The sequence below is a fragment of the Sphaeramia orbicularis genome, chromosome 17, assembly GCF_902148855.1.
Source record: "Sphaeramia orbicularis chromosome 17, fSphaOr1.1, whole genome shotgun sequence".
Taxonomy (NCBI): Eukaryota; Metazoa; Chordata; class Actinopteri; order Kurtiformes; family Apogonidae; genus Sphaeramia; species Sphaeramia orbicularis.
Window position 1 is genome coordinate 52,260,060 of NC_043973.1, and position 21,528 is coordinate 52,281,587.

Here is a 21,528-nt window from a genome sequence, read left to right on the forward strand (position 1 = left end):
TGTGCTGCTGTTCAGACTGATACCAGCAGAGGGCAGCGTCTACATTCACAACAGAACACAATAGGTTGTTTCTATTATCCTTTAGATTAGTGCAGGTCAGTGGTTCTCAGTCTTTTTCTGTTGGGCCCTTTGGAGGATGAAAAATCTCCAGGCCCCCCTCTCCAGACTTCAATCGCCCCAAACTTCCCCCAGTTTCAGATCCTTCTGGAAAACCAGTCCATGAAGAAAGGCCAGCGTATCCAAAACTAGACTCTCAGACCATCCTACAAATGGTCCTCAGACCATAATGCTCTGTTTTTACATGTGGACCAACGAAGATTAAATGCAAGCAGTCTAACCTTTCTGAAGCAATTTATCACCATTTAAGATAAGATATGACTGTATTGATCCCACTGTGGGGAAAGTGCACTTTTTGCAGCCGAACAATGCAGAAAACAAAGTGCAGAGGGATGGGCAGGAAACATTCAAGAATGAGACATGAAATATTAAAGAGAGTCCTCTGTTTGTATTACTTATGCTGTACATACATACATATAATTTACGTATTTGTAATATAGTTACACGTGATGTTGGCATTGGTGTGATATAGGGGGGTATACTGTCAACTGTTATATGTTCTGTTGGCTGTGGGAAGGAATGACCTGCTGTATCTCTCCTTGAATTCTTCATCTTCATCAGTGAAAATCTGGTGTTTTCCTATATTTAATTCATGACAGTGTAGGCATGTATTACATTCATAGACTTTTATATTAAAACACAACACAACAAAGGAAAAAGTGACTTTTTCAGTATAATCTGTCATTAACTGAACATAAACCCAGTGTGTCCATCCACTGTCATTGAGCCAACTCTATGAGTTTTACTGGTGAATCAATGTTGTAGAAGATGATGGTGTTTCCACAGTAACTATGGAGCCTCTGAACGTCCAAATGGGTCATATCTGATGACAAAGAAAAGATGAATAGCTGTATTTTACACCAATTATTTACTTGTATTAATAGGATTAATGGATCAACAGGTGTTAGACAGTTTAGATCAGTAGATGGTTTTAGTCCATGGAGGCTGTTCACATCTATGAAGGTTAAAAAGCTGATACTTTATTTAAATGGATTGTTATGTTTTGATAATCTGTAACAAAAAAAAAAAAAAAAAAAAGATGTTAAGTAATAAGTTGTTTTGCTGGTGGACAGCAGGTCAACCAGATTCATGCAGATGAACAGAGTTCAGCTCAGTGAGTTAAATGTGTGTTTTTTCTTACTTTATCTGAGGCTCTGAGGCCCTCTGGAGGAACATACAATGAGACAACATGACACCAGAGCACAGTCTGGTTCAAATCCCAATATCAATATGGAAACCCATATGTCACATCAACACTCAAATAATAGACACATGCCAGTGTGGGACAATACATGAGAGAGAGAAAGACACAGAGAGAGAGATACAGACGGTGATGATGGAATCAGCTGCTCGCCATCAGTGATTGTCAGGGTGGTGCGAAGTGAAAGTGAAACTGAAGACACTTTACTATTCCTCTAACTCTCTGGGCCCAGTCCCCTGCTGGATGGGCCCCCCGGGAATGCTGGGCCCCATGAATTTGTCATGTTTACCCCCCTTTAACAGTGCCCCAGATTATACATATATATGTCGCTACTTTTAATCTGGAGGTTGTTTTACACCAGGGGTGTCCAAACTTTTTTTAAAGAGGGCCAGATCTGATCATGTGGACATTGCCAGGGGCCAGTGGTCCCTTCGGATGTTTTTTAAACAGTAAAAATTACATATAAATGTGCTGTTCTACAATAATTTTATTTTCATTGTCACAATATAATTTTTTAAAATGGCAATGTAACCAAATCTACGCCACTCAGGTGTGAACAAATTAAGAAAAAAAAAACCCAAACAATTCTGCCTTCCTTTCACATCTGGAGTCAGATAACATAGAACAAACTGTGTGGAGTATCTTAAACTTCCAAGAAGTTGATAAAAATCTTAACCCCACATTCATTTTAAACATGACTTATATGAGTAATCATTACTCATATATTACTCAGTAATGTAAAGTCTGTGAACGTTTAAGATGAAAACATATGACTCTTACTCTTGTCTTTCACAAAATCATTCAGAAAGTAATATTTGTGTCACATCTACAAGTCCATAACACCAGCAATTAGAGGCAACTAACCTGGCAACTTGGTAGCCTGCCTTGGTGGTGAATTCATTGAACTCCCAGGTTCACATGAAGAGTCACTGTTGTGAGTTTAAAGCAGCTTGAATTTGCGTCACTTTTCGGAACGCTCACTCCCTTGTAGCTTGTCGTATGCGTTAGCATGTTTTGTCTGCTCGTGTGTCTTTACATTGAATTCCTTAAACAAGGCAACAATGTCTCGACAAATTAGGCAAACACAATCACCTCGATTTTCAGTGAAAAAAAATTGTAATTCCCATCTCTCCTGGAAGCGGAGGCCCTCAATGTCAACTTTCCTTTGTTTTATTTACAGGCGCCATGGTTAGAAATTAGCTAAAATGGTTCACGGCAAAGTCACAGAGCCTGATAGAGTTAGAGTGGTGCTGCCACCATGAGGTGAAAGGAGAAACTGCATTTTGAACCTTTTATGATTCATGTACTCTGTTCAACAGTCCAAGCGGGCCATAAATAATATAATATAAAACCCAAGCTGTGGGCCGTATAAAATCTGATCGCGGGCCGTGATTGGCCCCCGGGCCGGACTTTGGACATGCCTGTTTTTACACTGTTATCAAGAAAATGAACATAAAAGTTAAACTAATCAAAATGAACAAAAAAATCTGAAAATTTAACAAAATGATACACCATTCTGTGACCCAATCAAACCCTAGTTTTGGGCAGTGCAGTTGTTATCAGTCTGAAAACTTCAACACACATGTGAAAGTCGTGGGCTGCATTCCACCACTGACAGGTGACTGTATACTGATGCATCCTGGTCCCCAGTAGGCGGACGGCCCCTTTAACGGCCCGGTGAAGGTGCAGTGTGTCGGATTCCACCACTAGAGTTCTCCCTGTGGTCCTCCGGCTCCTTCGGCTGTGTTTACCTCCCAGCCCAGCGCTGCTGTACTGTGGCCAGCTGGACTCCAACCACCCTCCGCAGCCTCAACTAGCCTGAAAAATACTGATGTAATCTGCCTCGTGTCCAATCCTTCGTGGATTTCCCGCAGTGCCGTGTGTTCGTGACACCGTAGCAGAGGTGAGTTTGGCTTTTATTCCGCTGAAAATGGCTCGGGCTCAATGACAACACTGCGGCTAACCAGGCAGCTAGCCGCGTTAGCTTAGCAGCGGCTGCCTTTTCTGTCCCGTGATGGAGGATTGTGAACATGGCGCCCTCCAAAACAAACGAGCAGACAGCTTGTTAACTGTTTTTCTAATTCCCAACAGCAGACAGACCGTACTGCTTTGTGGAAATACTACATGCTTGTCATTGTTGTTCTGAGACTTGTTTAGTTTCGCCGACAGGTTGGCTAAGTTTACCAACAACCCTGCTGATGTACGCTACGTAACAGTTTACTAGCATTGCTAACCAAAAATCCACTAACCACGCTATCGTATTTACTTGCCAGACATGAATTCAAGTCACCATTTAGGGTATTGTGATATTAATCTTTTTAATGTGCTGTACTGTGCCTGTATTAAACCCGTAAGGGAAACTTTAATCGGCCCTTTTTTGTCTTGACGGACGTTAATTTTGACGTTAGCTAATGTGCTAATAGTTAGCGTCTGTAGAGCTAATCCCGTGGCCCTGTATGTCTGTCTTTGTTGGCAATTTACATGTGGTATTTAATGATTAGTAAGAAAATGGGATTTGTTTTGAGATACTACAACATGATAACGCCGATATATTTTTGTGTCGTCATATCTGTGTCGGTTTGATTAGCTGTTAGCGGGCTAATGGTGCTGTAATGTACAGACAGCACTGAGTCTGATGTGACTGATAAATCAATAAGGATCTGCATTGTATTATGTTTTTTAACGCCACATGGAGAGTTTTTTGTTCGAGGATGCTGTCATTTCGACTTTGTGTTTGTGCACTTGAGTTACTACAAACCCATGGTATGGTTTGTTGGTATAATGTCTCTGATGTGGCATCCTGTCTGCTGGATGGGGGATCACCGGTCCTGCTGTCCTCATGTAGTCTGAGCTCTATGGAGACACAGGTGGATGTGTTATGTACATGCCAGCCCTGTAGAGGCACATGGAGAAGGGACAGATGATGATGGTGATGATGAAGTGGCCCATGTTGGCATCATGGCACAGGTGACCCTCATTCACACCTGCAGCACTTGACACAGAACAGGGCAGCTCACATTACTCACAGTCACCTCGCTTAACCCCTGTGATCTTTACTCTTTAAGCTTGTTTATGATGCTTTACAGGTTTGTCCATCTGACCTCTTATACTCAGGGTCAAACAGTCCCATGCACAGTTTGTTAGTCTGATGCAGGTCAAGTAGCAGATTTATTTCAGTGTTTGAAGATGCTTGTTGTTAAGATGAATAAAGGGCCAGATCAAGCGAAAGTGAACGTCAGTGTCAAAAATTAAAGTTCCAGCTATCATTTCTCAAATAAGCTAATTTTTTTAGTTAAAGAACTCTATTTTATGGAACTGTTTACAAAGTTTCAGTATAAGAAGTTCCAAGCCTACTGATCAATATAAAATGAAACCTAAAAAGGACTAAGATATGCAAATGCACTATTAACTTTAAGAAGAATGTTTGTTCTTGCTTGTATAAGTGATATTTTAAGTTTGTGAATCTGTAGGAACTAATTATTCAACAGTACAACACAGAATGGTTAGCCTATGTACAATCCAGTTATTTGTAAAATATGTTTTATTAGCTGTATATATCACTTCAGTTGTAATATGTATGTTCACTAAAAGTTTATGAGCATATTTGTGGTGTTTTAGTTCCAGTCAAGGACTTTTATTGTGATACTGATCAAAGTTACAAATTGCTGTCCCTGTGTTACAACATATCTGTGTTCATAAAAACTTATCATTTCAACATTTTTATCCAACATTGATCACAATTGTAGTTTAACATCAGAGCTAAAGCCCTATGTTTCATTTAGGATCAATTTCTAATGAGAACAGCATATTTTGTGCATTTGCATAAAGTGAACAAAAATTATGTTAATTTTGAGTCCCTGTGTCTCACAGCAGTAATTTAAGCATTTTATTTCTGTAAATTGTAACATGTGTTATGTGACAGTACTTACTGACACCTGTTCATGAATTATACATACAATATACAATTATACATATATATACATGTATTAAACATGGAGGTAAGTTATTAAGTTTAAACACAGAGGCTATTGAACATGAAATGTGTCCCAGTGTCACCGCTGGATCTGGCCCTGAATATTCTTTGGCCTCATTCATTTTCTTTATCTCTGTTCAATCTCTGATTTTTTTTAGGGTTACTTGAGTATCACCGAAGTAAATCGCCACATCCCTCAGCTTCTGATCATGTATTTTACTGATATAATCTGGTCACTTTAGTGTTTGTTAACCAACAAAAGTTATGATGATAAGTGACCTGTGCTAATGACATTAATGCTACGAACCCATAGGTTAGTGCAACACTCTGTCTGTAAAATACTGCAGTTACCCTGATTAACATGCCTTTTACTATGAATGCATGTTAAGTAGGAAAATTTTGACAGCACTGGCATTTTTTTTTAACGTGATCTCGATGAATTCCCTGAAAAGTAGATCATATGATAAATTAACCACAATCAAAGACTGAGATCAACCAGATCTAGAAAACAGTAGTCATACAGTCGGGAAGCAAGCGTTAAAAACAATACACTGACCTCAAGTGATAAGAATAAATACAATAAATGCAGAATAGGAGAAATAAGTGTTAGAGAGAATGAGTTCTGTGTTTTTGACTTCAAGTCACTACACGTGCTCCATGCTGCTGTGTTTATTATTAATAATCTGTTTTCACTCTGGAAAATAAACATAATGGTCCATCAGGAGAGCATGCCAACTCTGAGCACTGCATAGATTTGGAGAATTATTTGAAGAATCGTGACCACATGGTCATAATCAAAAGTAAATAAAAATAGTCTACTCTGTGTAACACACTTATGGTCATGTTGACTTGTGTGTACGTCTCAGATGTGTCTACACCAGTCTTAAATTAGAGCAGAAACATATTACATAACCTCTGGAAAAGATTTATTACACCAAGTGTCAAGACCAGAAATCTTACACGCTGCTTTTCACTGTTCATACCAGGTGAGTAAGGTGTGAAGATGAACATCCCTGTCAGCCTGTAAAACCAAGCATCTGCCGTGATATAAATGTGATAAGCATTATTATATGTAGTTTTCAGCTGTGGATAAAAGTGACAACCTAAGTTTCACGGTTGGAGACACAGAGGGCCGCATAAAATTGGATTTAAATTTCTCAAGATTTTCAGCACAGACTCAGGCCCACTACATGGTAAAGAGGGAAACTGGTATTATAGGAGTTCTTATTGTCTGATTCCCTCTGATATCTATGAGCTTCACAGGATGTGTTGTGATGTGCACATCAGGGCACAGTGTAATGTATTAAACTTACAGACACGATGCAAGTTTATGGATATTTCTTCATTGATGAGTATTTATCAGAAAAGTCCTTTCAGTAGCATTTGTTTTAAATATTATCATCAGCAGATGTTTGTTGCAGGGCTGGTTCATTACACATGCAGTATCAAGTGCATTTATTGATATTTTTTATTCCCAGTTGAAATAAGTATGTAAAGTTTATTTATAAAGAGCTTTTCACAGATAAAAATCACAAAGTGCTGTACATAAAATGGGTGCAATAAAACAAAATAAGAATAATTTCATAAAATAACTAATATAACATACAATAACTACTTTGCTTCTTACTGTAAAAGACATAACGTGAAATAATGACAAAAGCGATAGTTGAGTTTTAATACATGAGCATGAAAACACTTGTCTTGGAGTTTTTGTTTGTATAAGACCGCCTCAGCAAGTCAGGACTGACTTTCTTGTTTGCATTATTAACAGTGAAGCTGCATGACGTCCAATAGTAAACACTAGTAATTGGTTCCTTTGTCTATTATATAATATGAATGATAAATTATATCCACTCTGATTACTCAGAAATTACATCTCGTGAAGCCTTGAAGGTTCAGATCACCACCGTGATCATAGTTAATGGTCTCTAACGTCCTGTTAGACAGTAACATGTGACGTCTCTGCTGACCACTGAATGCTCTTTTACTGCGCAATCAGTTGGAAGCAAAACAGTGGCTCTTTATCTGACAAGTCTTTTTAAAGCTGCTCTGCACAACCTAAGCTAGTGTTTCCCTGCTGTGTGGACGGTCATGGATATTTAACAGGATTAAACACAATAGCTTCAGTAACCATGATTATAAGCGAGCGCACGAAATGATCTCTAGGCATGAAAGCTTGTCATGTTTTATTGTGATGAATGTGTTGTAAGTAAACATAGTCAAAGTGTTAAACGCAGTACAGGAAATGACATTGTGCTCTCACTGAAGTATTTGTAGTAACGTTTGTAAAAGTAGGATTTGTTCAGAATATGTGCTGAACAACATGAAAAATGCATAACTTTGGAGGTTATGTGGATCAGCTGTAGCTAATCACTACCATCTATTTTGGGAATGTCCAAAAATCAAGTCATTCTGGAAGAACATTCACAATTGTTTGGAATCTGTATTTAAGACCACAATCTTATTTGATGCTTTAACACTGTACATGGGAGCCATGACGCAGAACATTAAAACTGAAGGAGACAAATATTTAATGAGAGGACTGCTTATTGGAGGGAAAAAAGCTCTGACAAGGAAGTGGCTCCAACCAGATGCAACACAACTTGAAGATTGGTTAAAAGCGATCTATGAAATCTGTGTAATGGAGAAACTGTCCTTTTCATTAAAAGTAAAACAGGATAAATTTATTGAAATGTGGTCAAAATGGATTGTATATATCACCCCATTGAGGTCAGATTTAACTTAACTGGAAATGACAAGTTATAATTGAACTGGTTGAATGTACTGGAGGTGAAACTTGTGTGGATTTTAGAAGAAGAATAATGAAAATAAAGGGAAAAATGTGACCTCTTTTTGTTCTAAGGTATATTTAACAAAATATAACAAACAAAAAAAAAGGAAAACTTAGGCCCACTTTAAGAACAGCTGTTTTTTTTTGGTTTTTTTCTAAACAGAACTTATATCGAACATGTGCATGTTAAATTTCATGCTTTACCATTGTTGATTTTTCAGACATGATATACAGATGTGCATAGTTCTCTATTGTAAAGTATCTTTCCAAATGAAAAATAAAATTATAAAAAAAAGATGCGTAACTTTGAAGCTTTCCCATTGCTAACTAGAATATCTGATAAAGAGAGGATACTTTATTAGTTTTATTTCTGTTCTGTAAATGTGTGTGTTCTAGTGGAATAACATGCTCACGTTGATCAGACTAATCAGTCATTTAGTCAGTTTGGATATGACTAAATTACAGTAACTGAGCAGTGGATCATATGTGTTTGTTCACTCACAGCCTGGGCTATAAAAATGCTACCGAAATCATATCATTGACATTAACTGAAGATACTTGAAGTACCCCAAGACTTATGTGAGTGAGTATTTAGGACACTAATAGCTGGAAGGCACCATAGTTTATCTTTGAGTCTCAGTAGCACCATTCCAACATGGACATGCACCGTCTCCAATCACAGACTTCTAATACTTATCACTATTTTGAGTGTGTAAATGCATTCATATTATCTTTTAGAACAGAATGCAGTTCACTCTAATTCCTTGGATGGTCACAGAAAACACATTCAAAAAGCTGAGAGTGGAACGCTGGACACCTCACCCTCAAAAATCACTATGTTGACAGTGTAGCAGGAGGGGACGGACCAGAAATGATGGTGAAGGAAGCTGTTACTCTGACAGTAACGGCAAATAGTGTTCTATACAAAAACACTGTTAATCAATGCAAATGTTCTGATAATTAACTATTAAAAACCACAGAAGAAGAACACTGGGATGCTATTTATGGCTCTGTTAAGTACATAACAGCTGGTTTGATTTTTAGACATCTATAACATGTTAAAATTTGCACAGTGTGAATGTACCGTTGCAGAAAAAATTATTAGACCACCCTTGTTTTCTTCAGTTTCTTGTTCATTTTAATGCCTTGTCCAACTAAAGGTACATTTGTTTGGACAAATATAATGATAACAGCAAAACTAGCTCATAGTAGTTTAATTTCAGAGCTGATATCTATCCATTTTCCATGTTTTCTTGATAATAATCAAAATCACTTCAGTTCTTCCATCAATATCTATGGCATTGTACTGACAAAAACAGCGCTTTTAGGCATCCCATGTTTTCTTTTCTGTCTGTTTTAGTCACATGATACACACGGGAGTTCGTACTTGATTGCATAACCATTGTTTTTGATGGTCTAATAATTTTTTCCGCGACTTTAAGTGCACCATGTATGCACTATACTAATGGGAGTACTTGATTTGAGAAACTGATAATATCGACATTTATCTCTTTCTGTCAGAAGTTGCCAAACCAACTGATGAACAAACATGGTCCACTGCTCAAACCCTCATATAGAATAGAATAGAATAGAATAGAACACTGTCATCAAGTGTTTGCTCCTGGAGGATTCTGTTGAGTTTCTATAAATTAGCTTGAGAGTGTGGTTTTGACCAGCTCTGTATGTAAAGTGTCATGACATAACTTTTATTGTGATTTGGCGCTATATAAATAAAATTTGATTGATTAATAGAATAGACTTGATCTTTGTCACTGTTAGAGGAACAATGAAAATCAGTTTAGCAGCTCTGTTTCTGTGTAGCAGCAAACCCTTAAAGTGCATAGAGACTATAAAAATATACAAAATACTGAAAAATACTGGTAGCTAATGTACAAAAACCATAGAGATAAAATATGAAATATCCAAGTACAACGAAAATACTTATAAATACTACTAAAATAATCAAAAAGCTAACTCTACTACAGATAAAAGAAATATATACAACTGATGAGTCCATGGACTGAACTTACATAGCTCCTTTTCTACACCTTAATGGTACCCAAAGCGCTTTACAATTCGTCACATTCACCCATTTATACACCAGTAGGCGGCTGCTGCCATCCAAGGCGCTGCCAGGCTCTACTGGTTCAGTGTCTTGCCTAAGGACACTTCGACATGTGGACAGTCAGAGCCAGGATTCGAACCGCCAACCCTTTGGTCAAAGGACGACCTGCTCCACCAACTGAGCCACAGCCGCCCCGAAATAGTCTGCGGTATTTGTACATTGATTAGACCTTTCAGGTTTGTGTTGACCTGTTAAGTTAATTTCTAAGCTAATGGTAGCTAATGTTGTTGTTGCAGCTGTAGATGAGCCAAAGACAGGGATTTAAGACAGTTGTTAACCTAGAAATGGAGTCAGTTTACATTAAAAAAAACTCAAAACTAGCATAATTACACAAGCACAAATTAACTTTCCACTTACAAAGATGTCTGCTGACTGTTGAATGTCTCGTTTCCTGCAGTTGTGATGAATAAGGAAATCATGTCACGTGTGGTGAAGAAGAGGCAGGCGGACCCCAAGGTGGTCCAGTATGTGTGGGCCGCCATTGAAGTCATCCGCAACCAGAAACAAATCGCAAACATGGACAGGATCTCAAAGTAAGTTGACCACAGATGGATTTGACCATCATCAGTGTTTGTTCTGTGTCTCTGTTTGTCATTTGAGTCCCTCAGTGTTCTGTTGATGTGACCTGCATTTGACCTTAAACTCCTTTTTCCAACTCTACAAACCAGACAGCTTTCAGTATATTAGCAGCGCAGCCTGAAATGATAGAGGAATCAAATTTTAGTTTAAGTTTGTTACCTTTAGAGCATCTCAATAGTTTCAGTAAACCTTAAAGGAGTGATATTTTGCTTTTTGTAAATGGAATTCTGTATTTTCAAACGTTTCCCTGTGGTCTGCATAAACTGTAAATGCTTTGTTTGGGTCCGAATTCCTCATTAATTCAATTCCACAGGTCCATCTTCAACCCTATTTCTTTGTAATGACTAGGGGTGTTAGAAAACATTGGTTCTGTATCACAATATTTCATTTCACAATACTGTGCCAATATTAAAAAGTACGTTATCGATATTTTTAGGTATTTATTCAAATGCAGATATGGTGTAGGTTCATTTTTGTTTTTTGGTTTTCTTTATTGTATATATCTTATTTATTATTATTTAACACTGTTTTATTAAATAATGGTTATTTTAAGAATCCTAAAAGCACCTTTTACTGTCTGAGAGGCAGATGTTAGTTCCTTTGTTGAGATTGCACCAAAATAATCTAATGATGTTAGTTATGAGCTAATAGAATATGAACATTTTAGCAGGATCTTAATCTGTAATGTCTGTAAAACATAATTTAAGCTTTAACAGAGGAATATTATGTGATATAATATTAGATCCTGTTGTGATCAAATAAAAATGTTTAGTATTTGTTCATATTTCTGGTGTAATTCAATTCTTCCAGGAAATAGTCATTTAAAAAAAATAAACAAACAAAAAATTGCCTTTTTAACAGTATCATGATATATCGTAATATATCGTATCGTGATCTGAGTATTGTGATTTGTATCGTATCGCCAGATTCTTGCCAATACACACCATTAGTAATGACACCAGAAAGGTGGTTTGAAGCACTGGCCCTTTAAATGCACATGAGCCACTTCAGGCCCCGCCCCCTCCAGGTTGTTGGTTGTGCTGCTCTGTCTTGTTCAACCAACAACTGAACATTTTAGGTAATCAGCTCGAAGTTTGGACATATGTTCAGTATGGACTACAACCGCTGCTGCTGATAAACAGTTATGTCGTATTCGGAGAAATGTTTGTCTGAAGTCTGGACCTTATATGTGTAAATGTTGTGACGTAACTAGTTATAAAACATAACAAATTAAGCAAGAATTAAAACAGGTTGTAGAAATCCACTCGATTTTTGCCAGATTGAATATAAAGATAGTTTTGCAGCACCTGGAGGGTTAAAATTCAAACTGTACAAGCTATTAGGGTCCAAATACACAAATAAATGAACCACAGACTAATAAAAGTAGGTTTAAATAAATATGACCCCTTTAAATCTTTTAGCCAAACAAAGTGTCCTTAAATAGGCTCTCAGTGCAAAAGCTGTTTGTGATTCAGAGCAGCGTGGTGATGTCCTGAGGGAAAAAATAGCTTTACACACAGACATGTTGTTACTTGAACCTACAGTTTCAGACCTGAATCAGATGAACATATTAGGCGTGTGTGTCCTAGTGTGTGTGTGCCCTGAATCTGAAAATAATAAATGACTCCCTACATGTTCAGTAGTTAATGGGATTATTGGCGGTTGATGTCGTACCTAGTCACATTTTCCAAAATGTTCAAGTGCAATATTTTTATCTAAGTTTGTGGGAGACTGAGGTCCTGTTCAGGCCTTATATTAACATCCAGCCTCTGATATCTGACGTCCAGTATCGTACTGGTTTGGAAAGCATCAGCAGATGTGTCTATAGGGACCACTCATAATGGGATCTGATTTCCTGTTTGATGTGCACATAAAGATCATTATCTTTATCCTAAAACATTCAGTCATTCATTTATTTTATTCTTTTCCCATAATTGTGTAATCATCTGGAAGGAAATGGGGGGATCTGGCACTTTAGAGCGACCATTAAACCCATTCAAGTGGATGGTTTTAGATGTTTGGAAGGAACTAGGGCTGCAGCTATTGATTTATTTTTTTAAGTCGAGTATTCTACCGAATATTTCAGTGATTAATTGAGTAATCGGATTTCATCAAGAGCCATCATCGAAGCCGTCATCGAGACTCATTATTATATTTTTAATAATCTTTTTATTAGGACATATTTTCAGTATACATGTCCTCTCAGTACAGGTATAAGCATGTCCAGTTTTCCAAAAACCAACTAGCAAACAAAAACTTAAACTAAAAAAAAAAAATGGGAAAAGTAGTCCCCACCAATCCACCCACCCACATTGGCCCGCATTCACTTTATTATGAGTGTTTTAGCTATTCTATTCTGTTATGTTTTCCATAGATATTTTATCAAAGTAAGAGAGGAAATGCTTCCATGTAATGTAAAATTTCTCAGTTGATCCTCTGAGAGAAAATTTGATCATTGCGTCCCTTATCCAGGCGTGTTCTGCTGGAAGTGAGGGCGACTTCCAAAGACGGAGGATACATTTAGAGACTCACTTACTACAGATTACAACAAATGCATAGCCTACGTTCTAGCTAGTGCTGCTGTGTTTCTCAGTTAGCAATCCTACTATATAATGCACGTTCTATGTCCGTCCGATCGATGTTGCAGCACAGGAGGGCGTTTGTACGGATTTTCCTCAGCCTTCACAGGCTCGATCGCCGCCAAACTTGCCAAATGAATAGAAACATTACCTGACTATCTACTAGGCACAATTTTATGTCCATATTTAAATGTTGTGACGTATGCTGGGCGATTTTAACCTCTCATGCTATCGTACAATGGCAGCACAAGTACAATGCTGCTAGTAACATTAAATCAGCTAATGTTAGGCTACTGTTGAGTGGAAGATGGGCATATACCTTGTGCTGGCTTCAGATGTGGACTTACACACAGGTTCTCTGATTTTTTTAAGTTTGAACTGATCCCAGACATTGGACATCTTTTGCCTTTTGCGGATGGTCTCCTCGCTCTCTCCCACAGCCCTGACTTTTTGCCTCTGAGTCTCGTGCGTCACTGTTTATAGTCCGTGTAGAACATGATCCCCGGGGCGGAACACAAGTGACTACTTAAATTAAATTAATAATTAAATGAATACTCGAGGCAAAAAAAAAAAATGATTTGAGGATTTTTTGTACTCGAATTACGAGTAATTTTTGCAGCTTTAGAAGAAACTGGAGTAGCTTGAGACCCAAACGCTAATTTCATGTCTCTAAACGGGACCCAGACTTCCAAAAACATGTCATTATTTGCCATAATGTTTCCATTTTTACTGCTTTTCCATCGACAAAACAATGCTTAATGAAATGCATGTTTTAATCTTTTACATCATGTTTGTCTTGTTATGTCTTTAACATTGGTATTGTCTTTTTAGGTCTTTACAAGCAAGCTTTTCTTATGTATGTATGTATTTATTTATTTACCTTCATTTAACCAGAAAAAGATGACTTGTTGACATTAAAAACCTCTTTTGCAAGAGTGTCATGGCCAAGACTGCAGCAGCAGGTTACAGAAAGTATACATTTCAGCCATAAATCCACTCTAAAACATACATAAAACACATAATAAAACTCAGTGCTAAGGCCATAAATAAAACACCACAAGAAGAACGTACATATAGAACACCAATGATTTAAAAGCTACTAAAAGTATACTGCGATGTTCCAGTGTCTTTATAAACCTAATTTCTTGATGAATATTCATTCTATTAATCATCGTTATCATGGGTTTGCTTTGACTCCACTTTCATCTCCTGTCTGGTTTTGTGTTTTTTTGAACAGTCTGTTCGGTTGAGCTGTGTTTTCACTCGTCCCAGTCGACGATCAATAGTTAGATTGACAACTTTTGGAGTTCTGACATTTTCCAGCTGCTGTTAACTCATTGCCATTCTGACCATGCACTCAGCCAACCCATATTTCATCCCCATCTGTAAAACACAGACCCTTGATAATGATTTTATTACAATCACTTTGCACGTTGAAGAATCTCACCACATTTTGTGAATTTCGTCAGATCGGTAATGAATCATCCACGGCAGACGGTGCTGATCAGTCATTCAACCAGTCGGCACATGACTAAGTGAAACACTTAGCACATCATACGGCGAGTTGGTGAGCACCTTGGGAGCTGGCGCCTTGCCAAATGAATACTGTCGGCGAGGGGCTGTTGTCATGGCAACACAAGGCAGCAGCAGCAGCAGCACCGACTCCTGCCCGGTCCCACTACAGCTTAATTTCCCCAAACGAGCGTTGTGGCAAAGAGGTTGTTGACATTGGTATTGAGGAAATAAAGGAGAGTAAAGTCAGCGAGGCGAATAATTAACCTCCCTCTCACTCACAGGGAAACGTAATCTCCAACTAAAGCACAGTTGCATCAGTCAGTCTGCCTCAAATGAATAAGTTCAGCATTAACAGAACTAATTACTCATTTATCAACTCAACTATCATATACCTTTAACCTGCTGTAAAATGTGTGAAATATGTGCGTTTTCCATGAACTGAGAGTTATTTCTTTACTGTATCTCAGCTTTTGTCATGTAGAAGATTTAATGTATGATCATCTCTTGAAAACAATGCCATGGCAGCAAGTATAGATGGCATTTTGACCTTTTTATGGAACTGGTTTAAACAGAAACGTCAGATCAACTACTCTACATTACAGGCAAAAATCATGTCTGGGCAAATGAGCCAGATACTCATGTTTTAGTTTTCAATGATTATTCTTTTCTTGTTATAAATTGTCCAGAGGGCTGTTTTTATTGGGTCTCCAATTAAATGTCAAATATTCAGTTTCTTAAATATAATTGAAGAAAAACGTTCGAATGACCTCACCATGTGAAATGTAGAGGAGAGGCTTTGGTCATAAAACACAAACAAGATGAAAACAGCATCTGTTGAAAATATATGAAAACAGGTGTTTTGGCACCAGAAAAGACTGTTGTGTTTTGGGGTTCTTTTTTGTTACCATCTGAATTTTGTTTTGTGTGCCTGTTAGTTGATGTACATAGTTTAGTTATTTAGTCCAGATATTTAACCCATAAAGACCCAGTGCTACTTGTGTAGCTGTTCTCATGTTCTATTTTTTAACCTTTTTTAAAATAATTTGTCACCATTTATTATCTTATCCTCTGTCTTTTGCATTTTTCAGTGTAAATCAAGTATTGATTGATTGATTGAAATCTTTATTTCCAACATGTAGACAGTGAAATCAAAACAAAACCAACCAACAAAATATTAGTAGGCTAATGATTCATAAAAGGTTGATTAGTAAACAAAAGAAAAAATAAAATAAAAATAAATGAAATTAAACATGCTCGAAAAGGAGTAGGAAGAAGTAAAAAGTTATATACTCCTACCCCCAATCTTTCATTGTAATTATAATGATAATAATAGTGCATTTTATTTATAAGTGCCTTTCTAGACACTCAAGGACACTGTACACAGTCAAAACAATCGTTAAAAACAACATGCAACAGGATAAAAGAAGTGCAGGTCCATGCACTTGCAGTGAAAAATGTTAGAAGGGATTTGAGAGTGAGGTTCTTATGCTCAGTGTAATTTTAGGTGAAATAGTCTATAAAATGTCAACGTTATTTTTGTGCGTTTATCATGAGGAGACATGAAACTGAAAATGTTTGAGCAAATCAGCCAAAAGGATAAATTAATTTGTGATCACAAGAAAGTAAATGTAAAAATGTCAGATTGGATAAAAAATTGGTGGCTCTAATTCTTTTTTATGTTGTTTAAGTGAGTGTGGGACAGTATGTTCTGCATTCTCTGCACCAAACATCTCTGAATTCTACACAGTGAACCTTTTAAAAATGCGAGTATGTGCTGAAAATCAGAAGGTTAAAGCAGTGAGAGTGAAACACTTCCTCCTGAACACAGACCGTAGACCTGGCCTTTGTAAGTTGGGTGTAAATACAGACTCTCACCTGATTCCCTACTGACACAGTGTGTTTTCTGGCTCGATGCCACGGCAGAGGATACGTGACCTTGTTCGCTGAGTTCACCGCCAACGAGCAGGCGGCGGCTGCAGGAAACCACTGGAGAACTGGAAGATGTGTCGGAGCATGTCTGGAACAGCCCATTTAGCCTTTGGTCCTGCTTTGTTTGATGGAATAAAAGTATTTTATTGAGCATTGGTGGGCAAATTATCGTGAAAGTGTGAGCACAAGGTAATGCTATAATGTTTATGTACATAGAAATGAGTGAATCGTGAATAATCTCTCCACCTCTGGGATCCCGACTTCAGTTCACTGTATTTGAATCCACATGAAATCAACAGAATGAACAAAAATGGAGGAAGAAAATCAAGAAAATGATCATAAAAAAATAAACAAAATGAAGAAAATAATCAACAAAGTGAAGAAACTGGTTAAGAAAATTGATGAAAATGTGCTTAATAATGGACAACCCAACTTAAAAAAAAAACCCATCCCTATATTTTGGGAAATACAGGATAAGATATGAATAAAATGTATGATTCATCTCTTTGTTATCAACTCACGTATGAAAATGAGAAATGAAATGATTCAATGAAATGAGTTTTTTGGGATGCTAAGTACTAATTTCAACCCAATCCAGTGAAAAATGAGGAATTGTTACGACGTAGAAAACACATAGTAATAATGAAATGTACCTCAGAGAGCCAGACTTCAACAATTCAGAATTAAAGTAGAATTTGCAATAGAGCTGTAGGATTATGCAAGGTCTGACAGACATAATGACCAGGGCTGTCCCTTGGTTTTCAGAAGACTTAGGCCCCGTCTGCGATCCAGACTTTTCTCTAAGCTCATGGAGGACGTGGGACGAGAAAATAGTTATTTAAAAGAAAACAAAATCTACAATTTTACGTCACTTTGGACTGTTATTGCCATATATGTGTACAGACCTTTGAAAGAGTCGGAGCAGATCAAAAATATACACAACCATTTTAAACAGTGACTCATGGACATGCTACATATCATTCAAATGGAGAAACTGTATTTTCTCAGTCATGACAGGGAAAACAAATTTGAGAGACTCTGGAGACTGTTTTTGGCTCTGTGTTAAATTATTCACCACCCATAAGTCTTATGTTTTATATATCATTTAATTGACCTCCTGGGGTGTTTGTACTGAGAGAATTTGAGTGTCTATGTATTTTGATATTTGTTGGCAGCTGCTTTATTTACTTATTTTTTATTTTATAATACATACATAGTTATGTGTGTGAATGTTTTTTTGTTTAGTTTATTTTGTTTTGTTTTTTTATTCTGTATTTATGTAAAGGTGTTAGTGTTGGTTTTCAGTGTTAAATTGATTATTGTTTGTATTGTTTTGTTATTATTAGTGCTGTCAAACAATTAACCTTTTTAATCAGATTAATCGCAAGGTTGTTGTGGATTAACTTCAATTAATCACAATTAAATATTAATTTTTAATTCTAGATTTCATTTTGCATGAACAAACAGACTCAAGAAAGAAGGGAATATATATGCACTTAACATGTTTATTAAACACCTTCAACAGTTTCAACAAAACAACTTGAAACAGCCTTGTTTTTTTTTTTTGTCCTCATATTTCCATCCAGAGGGCCAAAGTGCTGTTTAGTGTCTTCCATCTTTATGGGTTGGTTCTGCTGCCTGTCACTACCAGATCAACTGACCATTTGTTCATGCGTTAATACTAACTCTACTTGGACAAACGAACCCAAATGTGTTGGCAGAGATGTTCAGAGTCATTCTGTGCTGCAGATGGGTTAATGGAGTTAAAAATTTTAATAACATTAATTATGATGATGGATTAATCTGTGTTAATTTTGACAGCCCTAATTATTCTACGTATTGTTATATTGCTGTTTGGTTCCATTATGCACCTTCTCACCTCATAACCTTCACTGTATTGCACTACTGCTGCTACTGTAAATAGAATGACATGAACACTTTATATCCTGTTATAGTTTATTCTTTATACTGTTTATTTATTCTTACTCTGTTTTTGTTTACCTCTTTTTAAATGCATGACATTGAACAAGGTGAGAGAGAAACAGTATCTCAGTTCTCTGTATGTTATACATCAAGTGAACTGACAATAGAAAAATCTTTGACTATTTGAAAAACCTTAAATAAAATATAAAAAAAATCCAACTAAACATAACATGCAGGTGCAGTTGATGACCGGTGTGTTCCTCCCCCATTCAGGTATCTAAGCCGTGTGTTTGGAATGCACCCCAAGGAGACGGCCCGACAGCTGAGCCTGGCCGTGAAGGACGGGCTGGTGGTGGAGACCCTGACAGTGGGCTGCAAGGGCTCCAAGGCCGGGATCGAGCAGGAGGGATACTGGCTGCCAGGGGATGAGATGGTAAGCACACTAAGACGATCATTCCACACCCTTAGAGGTAACAGTGAAGCGGTTGGTTAAATATTGACTTACTGGAGTTGAAACCAATCAAAAACAGCCTTTACATACAGTCTGTTAAGCATTTACCTCAGACATAACAAGGATTAACCTGCATATATATATTAAAAAAAAAAGCTGTGCCAGAGTGTTCACACTGTGAGTAACAAGTAGTTGGAGTATCATTGGCTTGTTTGAAAACAGGATGTACAGTCGTCCTCAAAATTTTTCATACCCCAATTACCTGGACGAAAGTGTCTGGTGATAAGCTCCAGATTGGTCCTGATTGGTCATCCCCAAGCATACAGCCAAGGTAGTGCAGCAGTGGTTCAAGGACATGGCCCAGTCAAAGTCCTGACCTAAATCACAGAGAATCTGTGGAGGGAGCTGAAGACCAGAGCGATGGGTAGGAGACCATCCAACTGGACCCAACTGGAAGCTTTGGCCCAGAAAGAGTGGACCACCATCCCACAGGAGACATAAGAGAGTCTGTGGACAGGAACAGTGAACAGGAACCATCATCCACTACAAAGGCTACTATTGACTATTCAGAACAGACATCGGACCAAGTAAACCTAGGGTATGAATAATTTAGAACATGGCATTTTTAGGAAATCCACTTATAAAATACTCCTGAAATAAAGTATTTCTTCCAGTATCATTTGTTGTTATTCCCTCACTTGTGTATCACATATAAGTCACAAACAAATTTGACAACAAAAACAAGAAATCACAAAAAATGGCAGGGGTATGAATAATTTTGAGGACAACTGTAGGTACTTGATGCAGTTTTTAGTTTCATTGGCTGGTCTTTGTGGTCATCATCGTTGGCAGTTTCTTCAAACATCTTCTCATGAAACTACTGGTTGGATTCATTTCAAAGTTTATATGCATCTTCCTTGGGACAATGTCTAAAAAGTCTATTCACAGTTCTGAGAAATTTTGATGTCTGAATTTAAATTTTTTTTTTTTGTAATTTTAAAATTGTGCCTATGCTTACAGATATTAAAATAGTTAGTACTGAGTACTGAAAGGAAGTCATACTTGGACTTTTATTTATTTTGTATTGTATAATAACAAAACTACAACCTAGTGACATGATAAAATTACCTTTTTTCAGGTTAAAACCAAACATATTGTCGCTGTCGGGCGGAAACCTCTTATGTCCAGAACATTTATTTTGCAGGAAACTGGAAAAAACGATGTTTATTCTAAGTAAATTAATTGAGTAAAGAGATGTAGGCACAAGCTGTTTTCAACACTTTTCATTGGTTAAATATTTCTAAAACCATCAGACCAATGTGAAGACTGACCAGTAGAATTTATGACAAAAAAAAAAGACCAAAATTGGATTTAGGAGTTTTCCGCCCAACAGTTAAGATATTCCGTTTTTAACAAAGAAAATAAATCTATTCCAAAGCTGCATGTTGTAGTAGGACTGCATGATTAATTGGTGTTAAATTGAAATCAGATTATTTAATCAGGATGAAGTTTTAAAAAGGGTAATCATCAAATTGAATTTCATCTCTCTCGTGTGTCCTTGCCATGCGCCTCTGGGTTACCATAGGCTCCTCCTCCAGGCTACCATAGACTTCTCCTCCAGGCTACCGTAGGCTCCTCCTCCTAACTGTGAGAGCAGTCTCCACAGTCTTTGGTCTCCACACACCAGAATAACAACATACAACAAGAAAAGCACTCGGAGAGTGCAGACCTCCGCCACAATAGACCCCCCCCATCACCACCAACATTTAATCATTTGTTCCTTCTGCCAGTATCAACATTTCCTGAAAATTTCATGAAAATCCATCCATAACTTTTTGCGTTACCTTGCTAACAAACAAACAAAGCAAAGTGATCACAATACCTCCTGGTGGAGATACAAATGGCGTTTGCTAAGTGAGAATGAGAAGTTTGTGGCTAAAAATAGCAAGACCAAGTCAGTAGAGTGGAATTGGTACGGTTTCGAAGTTTCCGATGAAGACCAAACCATTCCTCGCTGTAAACTCTGCCTGAAGGCGGTGTCAGTCAAAGACAGCAGCACAACCGACATATTTTAGCTCTTCAAACATCATCACATGCCAGAGTGGGAGCAGTGTGCTGCATTACGGGCTGCACGTGAAAACGACATGCCGACTTCTGTTGTCTTTTGTAGTTTTACTCAGAAATTGAGTTTTTAGAATAAAAAATCTGGATTTTATTTTTGGCCAAATTGTGCAGCCCTACTTTACTTTAAAGTCTTCTACTGTTTCTTTTGGCTTCAATCATAAATGAATGAAACATAATAATTGCTGATTAATTTTTGTGGAATTAATTAGCTCATCATGGCA

At 37.4% G+C, this 21,528-nt stretch overlaps 1 protein-coding gene across 2 annotated transcripts in view; it reads left to right on the top strand.

Moving 5' to 3' along the window:
* Positions 1-3,029: 3,029 nt before the first annotated feature.
* zmynd11 (zinc finger, MYND-type containing 11) overlaps positions 3,030-21,528 on the top strand; it is a 52,339-nt gene continuing 33,840 nt past the window's right edge. For both annotated transcript variants that reach the window (XM_030159565.1, XM_030159566.1), the window contains exons 1-3: positions 3,030-3,221; positions 10,605-10,740; positions 19,006-19,165. In XM_030159565.1, coding sequence (XP_030015425.1) covers positions 10,610-10,740; positions 19,006-19,165 — 291 coding nt within the window. In that variant the 5' untranslated portion in view covers positions 3,030-3,221; positions 10,605-10,609. The remainder of the gene's footprint in view (positions 3,222-10,604; positions 10,741-19,005; positions 19,166-21,528) is intronic.